Source organism: Heterodontus francisci, chromosome 23 (genome assembly GCF_036365525.1).
Source record: "Heterodontus francisci isolate sHetFra1 chromosome 23, sHetFra1.hap1, whole genome shotgun sequence".
Classification (NCBI taxonomy): Eukaryota; Metazoa; Chordata; class Chondrichthyes; order Heterodontiformes; family Heterodontidae; genus Heterodontus; species Heterodontus francisci.
Genome location: NC_090393.1, coordinates 36,867,753 through 36,888,360, shown reverse-complemented (window position 1 = coordinate 36,888,360; position 20,608 = coordinate 36,867,753). Strand labels below are relative to the sequence as shown.

Below are 20,608 nucleotides of genomic sequence, written 5' to 3'. Positions count from 1 at the left end.
AGAATATGATGAAACAGAAAAGAGGGTGTATGATGCATGTCAGGTGAATTCTTCAAGTGAGAACCAGGCCAAAAACAATAAGTTGAGAGGGGAGGTGAAGAGGAAAATAAGACTGGCAAGACTGTCACAGAAGACAGAGGGTAACAGTGGATGGGTGTTTTTCTGAATGGAGGGATGTGACTAGTAGTGGTCCGCAGGGATCAGTGCTGGGACCTTTGCTGTTTGTAGTATATATAAATGATTTGGAGGAAAATGTAACTGGTCTGATCAGTAAGTTTGCGGACGACACAAAGGTTGGTGGAGTTGCGGATAATGATGAGGATTGTCAGAGGATACAGCAGGATATAGATCGGTTGGAGACTTGGGCGGAGAAATGGCAGATGGAGTTTAATCCGGACAAATGTGAGGTAATGCATTTTGGAAGGTCTAATGCAGGTGGGAGGTATACAGTAAATGGCAGAACCCTTAGGAGTATTGACAGGCAGAGAGATCTGGGCGTACAGGTCCACAGGTCACTGAAAGTGGCAACGCAGGTGGATAAGCTAGTCAAGAAGGCATACGGCATGCTTGCCTTCATCAGTCGGGGCACAGAGTATAAAAATTGGCAAGTCATGTTGCAGCTGTACAGAACCTTAGTTAGGCCACACTTAGAATATTGCGTGCAATTCTGGTCGCCACACTACCAGAAGGACGTGGAGGCTTTGCAGAGGGTACAGAGGAGGTTTACCAGGATGTTGCCTGGTCTGGAGGGCATTAGCTATGAGGAGAGGTTGGAAAAAGTCGGATTGTTTTCACTGGAACGACAGAGGTGGAGGGGCGACATGATAGAGGTTTACAAAGTTATGAGCGGCATGGACAGAGTGGATAGTCAGAAGCTTTTTCCCAGGGTGGAAGAGTCAGTTACTAGGGGACATAGGTTTAAGGTGCGAGGGGCAAAGTTTAGAGGGGATGTGCGAGGAAAGTTTTTTTACACAGAGGGTGGTGAGTGCCTGGAACTTGCTGCCAGGGGAGGTGGTGGAAGCAGATACGATAGCGACGTTTAAGAGACATCTTGACAAATATATGAATAGGAAGGGAATAGAGGGATATGGGCCCCGGAAGTGCAGAAGGTGTTAGTTTAGGCAGGCATCAAGATTGGCGCAGGCTTGGAGGGCCGAATGGCCTGTTCCTGTGCTGTACTGTTCTTTGTTCTTTGTATGAGAATAGAATGGCAGTCAACATAAAAGGGAACCAAAAATCTTCTGCCGGCATTTGAATAGTAAACAGGTAGTAAGAGGTGGGGTGGGACCTATTACATACGAAGAGAGTGATATATGCTTAAAGGTGCAGGGCAAGGCTATAATACTTAATGAGTACTTTGCATCAGTTTGCTAAGGAAGGGAAATCTGACAAAATATCAGAAGAAGCAGAGATGGTAGACCTAATGGATGGGGTGAAAATTAATCGGAAGGATGTACTGGAAAGGCTGGCTATATATAGAGTGGATAAGTCGCCTTGTCCGGATGGCTTGCATCCCAGGTTGCTAGAGGAAGTGAGAGTGGAGAAAGCAGAAGGGCTTTCCGTAATCTTCCAATCTTCTCTAGATATGGGGCAGGTACCAGTGGACTGGAGAGTGCCAAATGTGTTACCTTTATTCAAGAAAGGGTGTCAGGACAGTCCTAGCAACTACAGGCCAGTTAGTTTAACATCAGTGGTGGGCAAGGTCTTAGATAACAATAATCAGGGGTGAAAAAAAAAAAATCAACGCACACTTGGAGAGGTTTGAGTTAATTAAGCAGAGCCAGCACGGATTTGTAAAAGGGAAATCATGCTTGACCAATGTAACGGAATTTTTTGATGAAATAACAAAGAAGGTTGATGAAGGGCTGATCAAAGTGGATGTGGTTTACATGGATTTTAAGAAAGCGTTTGATAAAGTACTACATAAAAGGCTGGTTAACAAAACTGAGGCTCATGGAATGGGAGGGGCAGTGTCCAATTGGATAAAAAATTGGCTTAAGGACAGAAAACAGCGAATCGTGGTAAATGGTTGTTTTGCAGACTGGAGGATGGTAGAGAGTGGTGTTCCCCATGGGACAGTGCTAGGACCACTGCTTTTTTTGCTGTATATAAATGACTCGAATCTTGAAGTACAGAGTAGAATTTCAAAATTTGCCAATGACACCAAACTTGGAGGTGTGGCAAACAGTGAGGATGATGTGAACCACCTGCAACAGGACATAGATAGGCTAGCAGATTGGGCAGAGGTGGCAGATGGAATTTAATACTGACAAGTGTGAGGTGATGCATTTTGGCAGAAGGAATAGGGAGAGGCAATATATACTTAATGGCACAGTTCTAAAGAGTGTGCAGCAAGAGAGGGATCTGGGAGTGCATCAATCTTTGAAGGTAGCAGGACACATTGAGAGAGTGATTAGCAAAGCATATGAGAACTTGGGCTTCATAAATAGAGGCATTGAGTACAAGAGCAGGGAAGTTATGCTGAATCTTTATAAAGCTCTGATTAGGCCCCACCTGCAGTATTGCAGCCAGTTCTGGTCACCACACTTTAGGAAGGGTGTGAGGGTCCTTGAGAGGGTACAGAGGAGATTTACCAGAATGGTTCCAGGGATGAGGGACTTTAGATACAAGATGAGGTTGGAAAAGCTAAGGTTGCTCTCCTTGCAGCAACAAAGATTGAGAGGAGATTTGATAGAGGCGTGCAAGATTATGACAGGCTTAGATAAGTTAAACAAGGAAAAACTGTTCCCATTAACTAATGGTACAGGGACTAGGGGACACAGATTGAAGGTTTTGGGCAAGAGATGCAGGGAGAACGTGAGATGAACTTTTTTTAATACAGTGGGTAGTAATGACCTGGAACTCGCTTCATACAAGGGTGGTGGAAGTGGAATGATTTCAAATGGAATAAAAACAAGAAATGCTGGAATCACTCAGCAGATATTAGAAAAGTCACAGGTTATAAGCAAGTGAGGTGGGGGTGGGGCAAGAGATAACAAAGGAGGTCTAGATTGTGACTTTTCTAATATTTGTCAGTTCCGATGAAGGGTCACTGACCCGAAACGTTAACTCTGCTTCTCTTTCCACAGATGCTGCCAGACCTGCTGAGTGATTCCAGCATTTCTTGTTTTTATTTCAGATTTCCAGCATCCGCAGTATTTTGCTTTTATTTTATTGATTTCAAACGGAAATTGGATGGGCACTTGAAGGAAATAAACTTACAGGGCTACGGGGATCGAGCAGGGGACAGGGACTGACTGCATTGCTCAGCGGAGAGCCGGCATGGATTTGATGGGCCAAGTGGGCTCCTTCTGTGCCATATTGACAGTAAGCATTGGTAAAAATCACAGAATAAAAATGGAATTTCACTTATTCCATCACCTTAAATTAGTGGTCCTGATGTTATGCTGTAGGCATGACACCCTTATGTTCAGAAAACAATATATTCTCCAATTCACCAAACTTTATAAACCACTGGATAGGCTTCAGCTGGAGTTATGGACAATTCTGGGCACCACTTCAGTAAAGATGCAATGGTTAGAAAGGGTACAGAGGATGAAAGACTTCAGTTATGAGGAGAGTTTGTAAAAGTTAGGATTGTTCTCCTTGGAACAAAGATTAAGAGGTGACCTAATAGAAGTTTGCAAGATATTTTTATTGAGTAGATAGAGAAAAACTATAAGTCATAGATTTAAAATACTTGGTAAAAGATCTGGACAGGAGATGAGGAGAATTTTTTTGTCCACACAAAGGGTTGTAAAGATCTGGAACACATTACCTGAAAGGGTGATGGAAGCTGATTCCATAAATATTTTTAAACAGGAGTTGCACAGGCACTTGAGGATCGCAGACAAAAAGCGGGGGTGTGGGACTAAGCACAACTGCTCTTTCAAAGAGCCAACACAGGCACGATGGGCAGAATGGCCTCCTTCAGTACAATAAGATTCTAATCCACAGGGGAAATCTACTACGAATTGAATAGGACATGTTCCAGTATGGTCTGGCATATTTTTCTGTGTGTAGAAGTGAATGAAGGAGTATCTGAAATAAGAAAATTCTGTTCTGACCACGTCCTGCTGAGTGGTTAGCCAGTTAGTACTAAATTTCCCAGTCTCAGATACCCAATTGATGAGGCCAGAATTTATGTCAGTCCACTTTGTACCATCTCCTCTCACTTGTTCAGTATATACAAAGGCATTGAGATAACTAATCAATGGCTATCGCTAAACTACTTCTGTTCACCCAAAATAACTTGTAGCTGCAAACTGAGGAATACATTTGATACAGCAGCATTTCTCCATAAGGCTGTGAGAATAAAAGCTTAAAATTTCCCCATGTTAGAGCAGAATAGTTTTAAAACAAATTCTTGCACTCATTAGTGACCGACTCTACCAGATTTCCCATCGTTCAAATGTTGGCACATACAGAATAGAGCTCAGTCATTAACAACATGAGTTAGTCTTGTCACTAGATGTCATACCTATTTGGGCACCCCATTCTTCCTCATCTGCTTTGCGTTTGTCTCCAGCTACTGCCTGTTTCTGGGCCTTTTTTGCAGCTTTCTTTTCAGATCTGCCTTTCTTCCGCTGCACATTTTTCTCCTCTTCCTGTTTAGTCAGCAAGGCTTCCTTCTCTGCAGCCTGGACAAAAATAGGGGTTACAAAATAGAATTCACCGCAAGAAGGAATTTTTTTTCTTTCATTAATATTTACAGCTAATCTCTGTGTAGCCTGATCAAGTGGAAGGAAAGAATACTAACATGCTTAGATATCTAATTAATGTTTAGTATCCAATCATATCTGTCCCCCACAGAAACCACCTAATAAACTGTTAAAGAATTACAATTTTATTTTAGTTACTAAAGTCAGTATTCAGACCAGAGGCCAATGGGTACCTAGGAGAAGATGTGATACTATTTCTGAAATTTGTGTTGAGCCTGGCTGCTTCCCCTATTTTCTTTTCGGCAGGGAATGCTGATCACATGGAGTGGTGTGGAAGATAGACTGGGCTGGTTTATGGGATGGACACCTTTCATCACAAGACAATGCTGGCAGAGTTGTCCACACCAAGGGATTGACATGATTGTTTGATCGACAAACGGCCCCACAGTCTTTTGTCAGCACTTTCTCTTAATTTCTGACCTGCTGCCTTCACAGCCCATTTTGTTTGTCCTGGACCACTCCCATATCCTTTCACATTCTCAACCAGTTGCATGTTCTTTTTATGTCTTTCCATCGCCTCACCGATGATCTTTTATTTCATCTGACAACCTTCTATTAAGCATTTAATCCACTTACTCCCTGTCCACAACTGGCTTGATGAAAGTTCATTGTCCTGAAACATCAACTCTATTCCTCTCTCCATAGATACTGCCTGACCTGCTGATTGTTTTCCAGCATTTTCTGTTTCAATTGCGAACTTCTGGCATTCGCAGTATTTTCCTTTTCTTTTAGTGGCTTATCTGTTCATTCTCCCCTCTCCTTCTCTATTTAATTTAACCAACCTTACTAAAACATCTATTTATCCTTCTGATGCAAGGTACAGACCCAAATATCAAAGCCTGCTGTTTCTCTTTATAGATGCTAACTGATCTGGCAGATATATATATATATATATATATATAGCATTTTCCGTTTTTATTTTAGATTCCCAATATTTGCATTTTTTTGATCTGCAATTAAAACATTAGCCATCCTGACTCTTACAATACATTGGTTGTCTCAAAGTCTCCTAGTACTGGTTTAGCCAGTTTGGTTTTTGCAATAATAAAAACTTAAACCAGACAAGCCATTTCTCAGAGTTAGCTATAAAAACGTTGAAACTTCCTTCTGATCCATAATGTGATGAAATTCCTGATGTGTCACAGAAATTTCTATCCTTTACTGTGTTCACGGGGGTGTAAGTCAGCACACTGCACTTGACCTGGGATCACTTAATGGTATCGTATAGAATGTGCGTTAGTCAGCATCAAACTTGCACTACATCGGACCTGGGAGTACACAATGCAGAGAATCAATGCCAAAAGTGGGAAAGAACTCTATTCTCTAGTAATGGAGTCTCCAATTCTAATGAGAACACAGATGGGGAATTCAGAGGGTGAGTCATTCCAAACCACCCCTGCAGACTTTCCTATGATCAGCTCCAAGAACAGATTTGGCAGTAGTTACCTTCCAGCTTCCCTTAATGTACAAGGAATATCAATGATTACAGTGCATCCCCTACAGTATTAACTAATCATGGCAGAAACCATTCCACCCCAGCATTTGAATATCACTCCTGATATATCCAGACTTCACATGCCAAAAAGCACAATTCACTATATACTTACTTTGGCTCTCTGCTCATTAACTCGGTTAAGTCTGGTCTCAGTCTTCTCTACTGCCAGGTCCCAATCTTCCAAAGAGCCTGAAAAAGAAGAGGATAATAAGTGTTTGTACTATTCAGAACAAGTTTCATTATTCCTGTTTGTTTCTCTTAAATGACTGAAGGAGATGTTCAATGTTAAAAAAAAAGTCTATATGATTTCTTTTCATTGCAGCTGCAGGACATTCTGAAGGGGGAGGATGAACAGTCAGAGATCGTGGTACACATTGGTACCAACGACATAAGTAGAAAGAGGGATGAGGTCCTGCAACAAGAACTTAGGGAGCTAGGTAGCAGATTAAAAAGCAGGACCTCAAAAGTTGTAATCTCTGGATTACTCCCAGTGCCACATGCCAGTGAGTACAGGAATAGGAGGATAGAGCAGATGAATGTGTGGCTAAGGAGATGGTGCAGGAGGGAGGGCTTTAGTTTCCTGGATCACTGGGTCTGTTTCTGGCAAAGGTGGGACCTGTACAAGTTGGACGGGTTGCGACTGAACCAGAACGGGACCAACATCCTTGCTGGGAGGTGTGCCAGTGCTGTTGAGGGGGTGGGGGGTTTAATAAACTAATTTGGCAGGGGATGGAATACAGAATGGAGGTACAGTAGGGGGTGATGCACAGTCAAATATAGAAGAGAAACTGAGTCAGTCTGGAAGGCAGAGCAAATATAGACCTGTTAAGGCACAAGTGAATAACGCAAGGCTGGAATGCATCTATTTTAACGCAAGGAGTTTTACTAGCAAGGCAGATGAATTGATTAACACATGGGACTATATTATTGCTATCACAGAGATATGGCTGAGGGAGGGGCAGGACTGGCAGCTCAATATTCCAGGGTATAGAATTCTTCAGGCGTGACAGGGGAGGGGGTAAAAGAGGAGGTGGCACTGCACTGTTGATCAAGGAGTCAATTACTGCAGCAAGATGGGATGATATCTTCGAAGGTTCCTCAAATGAGACCATTTGGGTAGAACTTAAAAACAAAAAGGGGGCAATCACTTGGCTGGGAGTGTACTACAGGCCTCCAAACAAACAGTCAGGGAGGGATAGAGGAGCAGATATGTAGGTAAATCCCAGAGAGGTGTAAAAATAATAGGGTAATAATAGTAGGGGATTTCAACTTGCCCAATATCAACTGGGATAGTCTTAGTGCAAAAGGCTTAAAGGGGGCAGAATTCTTAAAATACATCGAGGAGAGCTTTTTGAGCCAGCACGTAGAAAGTCCTACAAGAGAAGGAGCGGCACTGGACCTAATCCTAGGGAATGAAGCCGGACAAGTGGTAGAAGTGTCAGTGGGGGAGCATTTCGGGGATAGTGACCATAACTCTAAGATTTAAGGTAGTTATGGAAAAGGACAAAGATGGACCGGAAATAAAGGTACTGAATTGGGTGGGGGAAGGCTGATTTCAATATGATAAAACAGGATCTGACCAAAGTGGACTGGGAGCAGCTACTTGTAGGAAAGTCTACATCAGACCAGTGGGAGTCATTCAAAGAGGAAATAGTGAGAGTTCAGGGCCAACGTGATCCCGTTATGGTGAAGGGTCGGACCAAGTCCAGGGAATCCTGGATGTCAAGGGATATAGAGGACTGGATAAAGAAAAAAAAAAAGGAGGCTTATGGCAGATTCAGAGTGCTGAAAACAGCAGAGGCACTACAGGAGTATAGAAAGTGTAGGGGGGTGCTTAAAAAGGAGGAGAGTGAAGAGGGACATGGAAAAACACTGGCGGGCAAGATAAAGGAAAATTCCAAGACGTTTTATAAGTATATTAAGGGCAAGAGGATAACCAGGGAAAGAGTAGGGCCCATTAGGGACCAAAGCGGCAATCTTTGTGTGGAGCCAGAGGACATAGGTGAGGTTTTAAATGATCACTTTTCATGTGTTCACCATGGAGAAGGACAACGTAGGTGTAGAGATCAGGGAGGGAGGCTGTGATATACTGAACATATTAGCATTGAAAGGGAGGCAGTATTAGCTGTTTTAGCAGGCTTAAAAGTGGATAAATCCCTAGGCCTAGATGAGATGTATCCCAGGCTGTTATGTGAGGCAAGGGAGGAGATAGCAGGGGCTCTGACTCAAATTTTCAAATCCTCTCTGGCCACCGGAGAGGTACCAGAGCATTGGAGGACAGTGAATGTGGTACCATTATTCAAGAAGGGTAGCAGGGATAAACCAGGTAATTACAAGCCAGTGAGTCTAACATCAGTGGTAGGGAAACTATTGGAAAAAATCTGAGGAACAGGATTAATCTCCATTTGGAGAGGCAGGGATTAATCAGGGATAGTCAGCATGGCTTTGTCAGGGGGCGATCGTGTCTAACTAACTTGATTGAATTTTACGAGGTGACTAGATTTGTAGATGAGGGTAAAGCAGTGGCATTACACATCATTCCTGCCCCTCCCAGAATACCTACCATGAGTATATGACCTTCCCCCTGCCCCCCCCAAAATTCTGCACCTTTGTCCTTTACCCTTTCCCATATACCCCCTCAACAAATCCGAAGAGTCTGACCCCTCTCCGCCACCCCACCCCCCCACCCCGCACTGAGAAAAGGTTAATTTATTTACATACGGAAATTGTGATCCTGTCACCGAGTGGCGAGGAGGCTGCCATGAGGCCTCTCCCCCTCTGTTGAGATCGGGCCAGGCCCCACCAGCGTCAGGGTCGGTAGTGGGCCACATCTATAGTGATCTTCATGCTACACCACCCCCCCCACCTCCCTCCATACCATTCCCGGTGTCGAGGGCCCTTTAAAATCCAGCCCACGGTGTTGATTAGACTGCTACAATTAGTCTCAGTGCTGCTGGGCTGGAGGGAGAAAATCAGCCGTGGTTCCTGTTTGCTATCCAGTCACAGCTGCTGATTGTGTATGATGGACACTAGGTGAAATTCAGCTATGATGCCTCTTCAGTCTAGTAGCTGCTTACTCCCAAAGGTCAGGCATGACTCAGGGCCACTTGACTAAGGTACTGAAGCATGATTAGTACCTGTGGAATGTGAACACCTTCAGGATAGGACAAAAGTGAGAGACACACACACAGACAGACAGAGAAATCTTCAATTTATGTAACATATCATCCTCAGGATTTTCCAAACAAATTATAACCAATGCATTATGTTTGAAGTACAGCCCCTTTGAGTCAAATAAGGCAGCCAAATTTGAACACAGCAAATTAATGAATGACCAGATCATTGTTTTTAATGGTGTTGAATGAAAGAGGAATGTTCCCTGGATATTGGGATAACTCCCTGCTTTTCTTCAAATGGTACTGCGACATAATTTATACCCATTGGGTCTCAGCTTAACATGCCATCTGACAAAGCAGCATTTCTTCAGTACGGCACTGAAGTGTCATCCTAGGTAATATGCTTAAGGTCATTTCAGGGCATAAACCCAGACTCAAAGGTGAAAGCGCTAAATGAGCCAAGCTAACAATTAATTATCTACAAGAGGATAATTTAGTATCTTCAATGCTATCTTGAACTTCCTTCCTCCTTTCTCCAATTTTCTGCTTTTCTCTCCTAAAGACAATTATCTTTGCTGGGTACACTTGTTTGATGCACCTTCCCTATGACATTTCATATTGTGCAAGTCTGGACAGTGAGTGACAGCACGCTATTTGATAGCTGTACAATAATAACCTGGAGAGAACTTATTCTTGTGAGCTTAATAACTCTGCACAGTAACAGTCTGAGAGTGTATAGCAGAGACTGAGCCTGTCCTTACCCAATACCCACCCAGAGTCAATGGATAGTGATCAGGAGCAGGAATAGAGTCACAGAGTCATTTACAGCACAGAAGGAGACCATTCAGCCCATCAAGTCCATGCCAGATACATGATGTTTTTTCCAGCCTTAGCACATGGGCATTGTAGCACTTCTATAAGACGGTGGAATCAGCTAATTCATCATAGAGCAGGAACTGAACCTGGTATCTTTCAGTCTGTATGACTGAATACCATAGTATGTACTGCACTTAATCACAGTCATTGGGACAGTATGTTCATTGAGAATAAAGGAAGTTCAGGATTCTTGGGGGCAGAAACCTCCCAATTTCTTTGGAACTACAAAGCAGTAGGAGAAGAAACCCAAATCTTCCCTGGTCAAGGACACTTGTTCTGTGGCTCAGGAAAGAACTTTACACACCTACAGGATCAGACATTCTTCAGCAGTAACACCATTTAACTGCCCTGAAATCAGTTCTGTAATCAGTAATGGGAGGGACCCTGGTAAAGTATTAATATTTGCAAGAGGTTCCAAGAAACACATCAGCATTTGCAGGGAGATCATGGGAATGTGACAGTATCTGCAATGGGTCCCTGACAGTAAGAGGCTTCTGGCAATAGTTCCATGAGGCCCCTCATCCGGTGCCTTCAAAACAACTCTGTCTCAAAAAGAACACTTCACATATTTCATTCCAAAATATAACTTAATCTCATTTTACTTTTTACACCCAAATAGTCCTATACTCAGCCAGCACGAGTGAGGTCTGTATTAACAGCTTCACTTTCACATTATGCACCCTCACCTCAGTGTTAGCCATGTAATATACTCTAACGTCTCCAGTATCCTTTATCGGACACTTAACATTATACATTCACTTACCCTCCACCCTCTCGAAGGCAAGCAGCACATCACAGACGTGCTCAGGATAGTCGGTGGTACATTGTACAGCTCGATGTAAGGCCTTTCTGCAGTGCTGGGGGTCACCATGAGCTCTGCAACATAACAACGTGCAAACAGAAAATAAATCAAATGCTTTGTTAATGTATGTAGATGCACATGCAAGCAGAAGCAGTTATGGCACCTGTGATGGAATTCACAGATCCACTCACACTCTTTACTGTAACATGCATTTTTCTAAGGTCACAATTATGTCTCCTCTCTATCCCTGTGGCCAGAATGATTTTTTTTAAAAATATGCTCATATTTTCATTACTCCTGCTTTATTTTTATCATGAATTTTATTAATTCCCATAACCTTTTAGTATTTATATTGTTGTTATATCTACATGTACTCTGACCTTTGCTCTCATCCCTCTTTTTGTCAATCTTTGTTACTACTGTATCCACCTGAGCCCTCTCCCTCTTTACTAGTGAAAGTGCTTTCCATGGTCACATTGGTCCTTTCTGCTAGGACCTTCGTTCCCACACAGTTCAGGTGCAATCTGTCTATGTGATACAAGACGTAAAGAATGGCCACTTCAACAGGGTACTGAACAGCACCCACTACACGTAAACCATACTCCCACATCAACCAGTACCTGCAGGAAAGCATGGAAGGCAGTCTGTGAAAAATAAAAGTAAACTGTTGTTTGATGAGCGAGATGCTCTTACCGCTCCAAATTGTAATACTCCAGCCACATGTTGGCATACGTTGCATTTCCTTTGGTCATTATTCTATCCCAGAGTTCCCGGGCTTTCTGCATATTTTTACAGAGTCTTGCCTGGAAAAGAATTTAAAATTGTAAGCACACAAACAAGGGGGAGTAATAATTATAATACCTCAACCTTCCAGTAATCAAACACACAGTGCAAACAGCCTCTCCTCAACCCCAGTGACTCAGCACAAATCATCTCTCTTCATCACACAGCACAAACAAATCTAACTCATCCTCATGGACATTTGGCACAAACCAGTCATCCTCATCCTCATGGATAATGGTGTAAACCATCCCTACTCATCCTCAGAAACAGCACCAACCACTTGTCCTAATTACAGGACACATGCAGGGCAGACCTTTTCTATTTGTCCCCAGAAACACGCAGGTAAAGCGGTTCCCTCCCCAGCTGCACACAGCACAAACCATTCTCCCTCATGCATAGGCACACACTGGCAGCTCCCCCCATTCCACCACCCCCCCCCACTCCAAACATTTTTAACTGCAATATAGATGCCTAATAAATCACCTAGATATCCCAATCATAACTTATATATAGGACATGGTTAAAGTCAGTAGCATATGCTGATATGAAGATTTCAAATGTACATATAGGATGAAACAAAAAACTGGCTGATCTGTGTCCTTGATGACTCTTATATAAAAAAAAAATCCAAGGAGCTGCGGCAATTATTTGAGGAGCATTTAAATGAGTTGGAACGCTGAAATTATTGAATCAGCATGGAATTTTCAGAGATAAGTGAGGTCATATAGCTTCAACAGTTGCTAAGGCTACAAGAAGGAAAGATTGCTGAATACGCACATACAAATTAGGAGCAGGAGTAGGCCACTCAGCCCTTCGAGCCTACTCCGCCATTCAATAAGTTCATGGCTGAACTGATTACTCCTTATTTCCACCTACCCCAAGTAACCTTCCACACCCTTGCTTATCAAGAATCAATCTACCTCGGCCTTAAAAATATTCAAAGACTCTGCTTCCACTGCCTGTTGAAGAACAGAATTCCAAAGACTCACGACCTCAGAGAAAAAATTTCTCCTCACCTGTGTCTTAAATGGGCAACCCCTTATTTTTAAACCTCCTAAGGAGGCCCAAAAGACCCCTAGTTCGAGATTCTCCCACAAGGGGAAACATCCTTTTCACATCCACCCTGTCAAGACCCCTCAGGATCTTATATGTTTCAATCAAGTCGCATCTTACTCTTCTAAATTCAAGCGGATACAAGCTTAGCCTGTCCAATCTTTCCTCATAGGACAGCCTGCCCGTTCCAGGTATTAGTCTAGTAAACCTTCTCTGTACTGCCACCAAAGCATTTACATCCTTTCTTAAATAAGGAAACCAGTATTGTACACAGTACTCCAGATGTGGTCTCACCAATGCCCTGTATAGTTGAAACATAACCTCCCTACTTTGGTATTCAATTCCCCCCATGATAAACGATAACATTCTATTAGCTTTCCTAATTACATGCTGTACCTGCATATTAACCTTTTGCGATTCATGCACTAGGACACCCAGATCCCTCTCCATCTCAGAGCTCTGCAATCTCTCACCATTTAGATAATATGCTTCTTTTTTATTCTTCCTGCCAAAGTGGACAATTTCACACTTTTCCACATTATACTCCATTTGCCAGGTCTTTGCCCACTCACTTAACCTATCTATATCCCTTTGTAGCCCCCTTATGTCCTCTTCACAAGTTACTTTCCTACCTATCTTTGTGTCATCAGCAAATTTAGCAACCATACCTTCGGTCCCTTCATCCAAGGTATTTATATAAATGGTAAAAGGTTGAGGCCGCAGCACAGATCCCTGCGGCACATCACTTGTTACATCTTGCCAGCCAGAAAATTACCCATTTATGCCTCCTCTCTGTTTCCTGTTACCTAGGCAATCTTCTATCCGTACCAATATGTTACCCCCTATACCATGAGCTTTTATTTTCTGCAATAACCTTTGATGTGGCACCTTTTCAAATGCTTTCTGGAAATCGAAGTACAATACATCCACCGGTTCCCCTTTATCCACAGCACATGTAACTCTTCAAAGAACTCCAGTAAATTGGTTAAGCATGATATCCCTTGCACAAAACCATGTTGACTCTGCCTGCCTTCAATTTTTCTAAATGCCCTGCTATAATGTCTTTAATAATAGCTTCCAACATTTTCCTCAAGACAGATGTTAAGCTAACTGGCCTGCTTTCTGTCTCCCTCCCTTTTTGAATAAAGGAGTTACATTCACTATTTTCCAATCTAACGGAACCTTCCCCGAATCTAGGGAATTTTGGAAAATTAAAACTAACGCATCAACGATCTCACTTTTCTTTTCTTTCTTTGGCCTCCTTGTCTCGAGAGACAATGGGTAAGCACCTGGAGCTGGTCAGTGGTTTGTGAAGCAGCGCCTGGAGTGGCTATAAAGGCCAATTCTAGAGTGACAGACTCTTCCACAGGTGCTGCAGATAAAATTGGTTGTCGGGGCTGTTACACAGTTGGCTCTCTCCTTGCACTTCTGACTTTTTTTCCTGCCAACTGCTAAGTCTCTTCGACTCGCCATGCTTTAGCCCCGCCTTTATGGTTGCCCGCCAGCTCTGGCGAACGCTGCCAACTCACTCCCACGACTTGTGATCAATGTCACAGGACTTCATGTCGCGTTTGCAGACGTCTTTAAAGCGGAGACAAGGACAGCCGGTGGGTCTGATACCAGTGACAAGCTCGCTGTGTCACAATGTGTCCTTGGGGATCCTGCCATCTTCCATGCAGCTCACATGGCCAAGCCATCTCAAGCGCCGCTGGCTTTGTAGGGTGTATATGCTGGGGATGTTGGCCGGCTCGAGGACTTCTGTGTTGGAGATACGGTCCTGCCACCTGATGCCAAGGATTCTCCGGAGGCAGTGAAGATGGAATGAATTGAGACATCGCTCTTGGCTGACGTACGTTGTCCAGGCCTCGCTGCCATAGAGCAGGGTACTGAGGACACAGGCTTGATACACTTGGACTTTTGTGTTCTGTGTCAGTGCGCCATTTTCCCACACTCTCTTGGCCAGTCTGGACATAGCAGTGGAAGCCTTTCCCATGCGCTTGTTGATTTCTGCATCGAGAGACAGGTTACTGGTGATAGTTGAGCCTAGGTAGCTGAACTCTTGAACCACTTCCAGAGTGTGGTCGCCGATATTTATGGATGGGGCATTTGTGACGTCCTGCCCCATGATGTTCGTTTTCTTGAGGCTGATGGTTAGGCCAAATTCAGTGCAGGCAGCCGAAAACCTATCGATGAGTCTCTGCAGACACTCTTCAGTGTGAGATGTTAATGCAGCATCGTCAGCAAAGAGGAGTTCCCTGATGAGGACTTACCATACTTTGGTCTTCGCTCTTAGACAGGCAAGGTTGAACAACCTGCCACCTGATCTTGTGTGGAGGAAAATTCCTTCTTCTGAAGACTTGAACGCATGTGAGAGCAGCAGGGAGAAGAAGATCCCAAACAGTGTAGGTGCGAGAACACAGCCCTGTTTCACGCCACTCAGGATAGGAAAGGGGTCTGATGAGGCGCTGCTATGCTGAATTGTGCCTTTCATATTGTCATGGAATGAGGTAATGATACTTAGTAGCTTTGGTGGGCATCCAATCTTTTCTAGTAGTCTGAAGAGACCACGACTGCTGACAAGGTCAAAGGCTTTGGTGAGATCAATGAAAACAACGTAGAGGGGCATCTGTTGTTCGTGGCATTTCTCCTGTAGCTGGCAAAGGGAGAACAGCATGTCAATGGTGATCTCTCTGCTTGAAAGCCACACTGTGCCTCAGGGCAGACATGCTCAGCCAGCTTCTGGAGCCTGTTTAAAGCGACTCGAGCGAAGACTTTCCCCACTATGCTGAGCAGGGAGATTCCACAGTAGTTGTTGCAGTCACCACGCTCACCCTTGTTCTTATAGAAGGTGATGATATTGGCATCGCGCATGTCCTGTGGTACTGCTCCCTCGTCCCAGCAGAGGCAAAGCAGTTCGTACAGTGCTGAAAGTATAGCAGGCTTGGCACTCTTGATGATTTCAGGGGTAATGCTGTCCTTCCCAGGGGCTTTTCCGCTGGCTAGAGAATCAATGGCATCACTGAGTTCCGATTTTGTTGGCTGTACGTCCAGCTCATCCATGACTGGCAGAGACTGGGCTGCATTGAGGGCGGTCTCAGTGACATCATTTTCCCTGGAGTACAGTTCTAGGTAGTGTTCCACCCACCGGTCCATTTGCTTGCGTTGGTCAGTGATTGTGTCCCCTGATTTAGATTTGAGGGGGGCAATCCTCATGATGGTTGGCCCAAAAGCCCTCTTAATGCCATCATACATTCCTCTGATATTTCCGGTGTCAGAGGCCAGCTGAATATGACTGCATAGGTGTTGCCAGTAATCATTTGCGCAGCGCCTGGCTGTTTTTTGTGCAGTGCTTCTGGCTGCTTTAAGTGCTACGGAAGTTAACTCGCTGGGGGCTTTCTTGTAGTTCAGCAGTGCAATGCGCTTAGCGGTTTTGACAGGTTCCAGCTCTTCGATGTGAGATTGAAACCAGTCTGCATTCCACTTCACACGTTTGCCATAGGTGGTCATTGCTGAGTCATAGATGGCGTCTCTGATGTGGGTCCACTTGGTCCCTGTGGGAGTTTGAAGGGCCTTTTCGAGTGAATTTAGAAACTTACCTAACAGCTGTGGATGAGAAATTCTGCTAGTGTTGATGCGCGGGCGGCCCTTCTGCTTGGAGTGATGCAGCTTCTTTGGTTTGAGGCTAACCTTGCTGCACACCAGGGAGTGGTCAGTGTCGCAGTCCGCTGTGGAAGCTGCGTGTGATTTGAACGCTGTTTAGAGAGGCTCGCCTTGTGACGATGAGGTCCAGCTGGTGCCAACAACGTGATCTTGGGTGCCTCCAAGAAACCTGGTGACAGGATTTAGTGTGAAAGAATGAGTTGGTGATGCAGAGGTTATGATAGGTACATAACTCAAGCAATCTCTGACCATTCTCATTCATCCTACCAGTGCCATAGCGCCCAAGGCAGGAGGGCCATGAGTCATGGTCGGCCCCAACCCTGGCATTAAAGTCCCCCAGCAGGAACAGGTGTTCGGTGTTGGGGATGCTACTTACTAATGATCTTATGGAGTTCCTCGTAGAACTGGTCTTTAGCTTCAGGTTGGGAGCAGAGTGTTGGAGCATAGATGCTGAGTAGGTGTACCAGACCAGAGGCGGTGAACAGTTGGATGGACAGCAGTTGTGGGTTATAAGTCCAGCTCAATTGGCGTAGAGATTGGGCGCTACGGGTTGCCTTTGTCGGTGGGAGAGGTCATCGCATCTCACTGGACAGCCAGCGCCCGCCTCAAATCGGGCAGCCCCCGGTCAGTAAGGTTCTGTCCCGCCACAGTCCACCTGCTTCAATGGGTGCTTGGAGCTCAGGGTCATTGCTTGACAAGTGGACTGCAACACCACACCAAACGGCACGACCAAAAAAGGAAAGAAGGTACCAGCCCTTCGTTTTGCAAGCTGGAACATCAGAACTATGTGTCCTGGCCTGTCGGAAGACCTTACACAAATCAACGATTCTCGGAAGACCGCCATCATTAACAACGAGCTCAGTAGACTCAATGTAGACATTGCAGCACTTCAGGAGACACGCCTCCCTGCGAGCGGATCTCCAAGAGAGCAAGACTACACCTTCTTCTGGCAGGGTAGGGATCCTGAAGAACCAAGACAGCATGGAGTGGGCTTCGCCATCAGAAACTCTTTGCTCAGCATGATAGAGCCACCCTCAAATGGCTCGGAACGATCTCACTAGCCACTTCTTTTAAAACCCTAGTATGAAGTCCATCAGGACCCAGGGACTTCTCAGACCACAGCTCCAACAATTTGTTCAGTACCACTTCTCTGGTGATTGTAGTTTTCTTGAGTTCCTCCCTCCCTTCCATTTCCTGACTTACAGCTAATACTGGGATGTTACTTGTAGCCTCAGTGGTGACGACCGATGCAAAATATCTGTTCAATTCATCTGCCATCTCTTTACTATCCATTATTAATTCCCCAGACTCACTTTCTGTAGGACCAACACTCACTTTAACTTTTTTCTTTTTTAAATATCTATTTAAATTCTTACCATCTGTCTTTATATTTCCAGCTGGTTTTCTCTCACACTCTAATGTTACCTTCCTTATCAATCTTTTAGTCATTCTTTGCTGTTTTTTATATTCTGTCCAATCTTCTGACCTGCCTACCATCTTTGTGCAAATATAGGCTTTTTCTTAAAGTTTGATACTATCTTTAACTGTTTTAGTTAATCACGGATGACAGGTCCCACCCTTGGAATTTTTCTTTCCCGTTGAAATGTATCTTTTGTGTATTGCAAAATATCCCCTTAAATGTCTGCCACTGCATCTCTATTGACCTATCCCTTAACCTAATTTTCCAGTTCGCTTTAGCTAGCTCTGCTGTCATGCCCTCATAATTGCCCTTATTTAAGTTTAAAATACTAGTCTTAGACCCACTCTTCTCCCTCAAACTGAATGTAAAATTCAATCATATTATGATCGATGCTACCTAGGGGCACCTTAACTATGAGGTCATTAATTAATCCTATCTCGTTGCACAATACCAGGTCTAGTATAGCCTGCTCTCTGGTTGGCTCCAGAACGTATTGTTCCAAGAAATTATCCTGAAAACATTCTATGTACTCCTCATCTAGGCTACCTCTTCCCATCTGATTTTTCCAGTCTATATGTAGGTTAAAATTCCACATAATTATCGCTGTACCTTTCTGACAAGCTGCCATTATTTCTTCCTTTATACCCCGTCCTACAGTGTGGTTAATGTTAGGTGGCCTGTACACCACTCCCACAAGTGACTTCTTGCCTTTATCATTTCTCATCTCTACCCAAACCTCCGAAGAAGGGTCGCTGACCCGAAACGTTAACTCTGCTTCTCTTTCCACAGATGCTGCCAGACCTGCTGAGTGATTCCAGCATTTCTTGTTTTTGTTTCAGATTTCCAGCATCCGCAGTATTTTGCTTTTATTTTAGTGTTTACTTCGCTTCTATATCCTGGTCTCCTGAACTTAGGTCACCCCTCTCTATTGCCATCATTAATAAACAGAGCTACCCCTCCACCTATTCTAGCTTTCTGTCCTTCCTAAATGCCATGTATCCTTCAATATCCAGGTCCCAATCTATGTCATCCCACAGCCATGTCTCTGTAATGGCGATCAGATCAGAACATAAAGGTAAAGGTTCACTATAATATCATGGTTTATCATAGACTGTATTTATTAATTTCCCTTTGGGGAGTTGATATATATATCTATAAATATGATATATAAAATACAGTCTAAATATATATTTTTTATTTCTTCATGGGATGTGGGCGTCACTGGCAAGGCCAGCATTTGTTGCCCATCCCTAATTGCCCTAGAGAAAGTGGTGGTGAGCCGGCTTCTTGAACAGCTGCAGTCCATCTGATGTGGGTACTTCCACGGTGCTGTCAGGGAGAGTAGTGGTTAATGAATGTTTTTTGGGCTGGAGGAAAGTTTGTAATGGAGTTCCCCAGGGGTCAGTGTTGGGACCCTTGCTTTTCCTGATATATATTAATGACCTAGACTTTGGTATGCAGGGCACAATTTCAAAGTTTGAAGATGCTACAAAACTTGGAAGCATTGTGAACTGCGAGGAGGATAGTGTAGACCTTCTAAAGGACATAGACAAGTTGGTGGAATGGGCGGACAGGTGGCAGATGAAATTCAATGCAGAGAAATGTGAAGTCATACAGTTTGGTAGGAAGAACATGGAGAGACAATGTAGAATAAAGAATACAATTCTAAAAGGGATGCTGGAGCAGAGGGACCTGGGTGTATACGTGCATAAGTCATTGAAGGTGGCAGGGCAGGTTGAGAGAGAGGTTAATAAAGCATACAGTATCCTGGGCTTTATTAATAGGGGCATAGAGGACAAGAGCAAGGAGGTTATGTTGAACTTGTAGAAGACACTAGTTCGACCTCAGCTGGAGGACTGTGTCCAGTTCTGGATGCCGCGCTTTAGGAAGGGTGTGAAGATATTAGAGAGGGTGCAGAAAAGATTCACGAGCATGATTCCAGGGATGAGGAACTTCAGTTATGAAGACAGATTGGAGGAGTTGGGGCTGTTTTCCTTGGAGGAGAAGGCTAAGAGGAGATTTGATAGAGATATGCAAAATCATGAGGTGTATGGATAGAGTAGATAGGGAGAAACTGTTCCCATTTGTGAAAGGATCGAGAATGAGAGGGCACAGATTTAAAGTAATTGGTAAAAGCAGTAAAAGTCACATGAGGAAAATCTTTATCACACAGCGAATGGTTAAGGTCTGGAAAGCACTGCCTGAGTGTGTGGTGGAGGCAGGTTCAATTGAAGCATTCATAAAGGAATTAGACTGCTATACGAAAAGCAAGAATGTGCAGGGTTACCGGGAGAAGGCAGGGGAGTGGCACTAGGTGAAATGCTTATTAGGAGAGCCAGTGCAGACACAATGAACCAAATGGCCGCCTCCTGCACTGTAACAATTCTGTGATTCCAGGATTTTGATCCGGCAACAGTGAAGGAACAGCGATACAGAAGCCAAAGTATCTAAACAAGGTCAGAAAGGACCCAACATGTTTGCGCTGTGTGCTCCTGGGGAAGGAACTGCTTTACATGTGTGCTCCAGCTGCAAGTCTCAGCTATTGTAGAACATGGAACATAAGTCCATTACATGCAAACAACTGCAAATTATTTGAACAAAGATGACCATGTGAAGTTATAGAAAACAACCAGATATGGACATCAAAGTCTAATTCCTGTCTGTTCATGTACATTCAAACCC

At 44.0% G+C, this 20,608-nt stretch overlaps 1 protein-coding gene across 1 annotated transcript in view; it reads right to left on the bottom strand.

Annotated features, from left to right (window-relative positions):
* Window positions 1–20,608, bottom strand: part of sart3 (spliceosome associated factor 3, U4/U6 recycling protein) — a 55,567-nt gene that overhangs the window by 8,927 nt on the left and 26,032 nt on the right. Inside the window, exons 12-15 of the mRNA XM_068055073.1 lie at window positions 11,704–11,813; window positions 10,972–11,084; window positions 6,329–6,405; window positions 4,481–4,640 (exon numbers count right to left, since the gene is read on the bottom strand). Of these exons, the coding sequence (XP_067911174.1) occupies window positions 4,481–4,640; window positions 6,329–6,405; window positions 10,972–11,084; window positions 11,704–11,813 (460 nt within the window). The remainder of the gene's footprint in view (window positions 1–4,480; window positions 4,641–6,328; window positions 6,406–10,971; window positions 11,085–11,703; window positions 11,814–20,608) is intronic.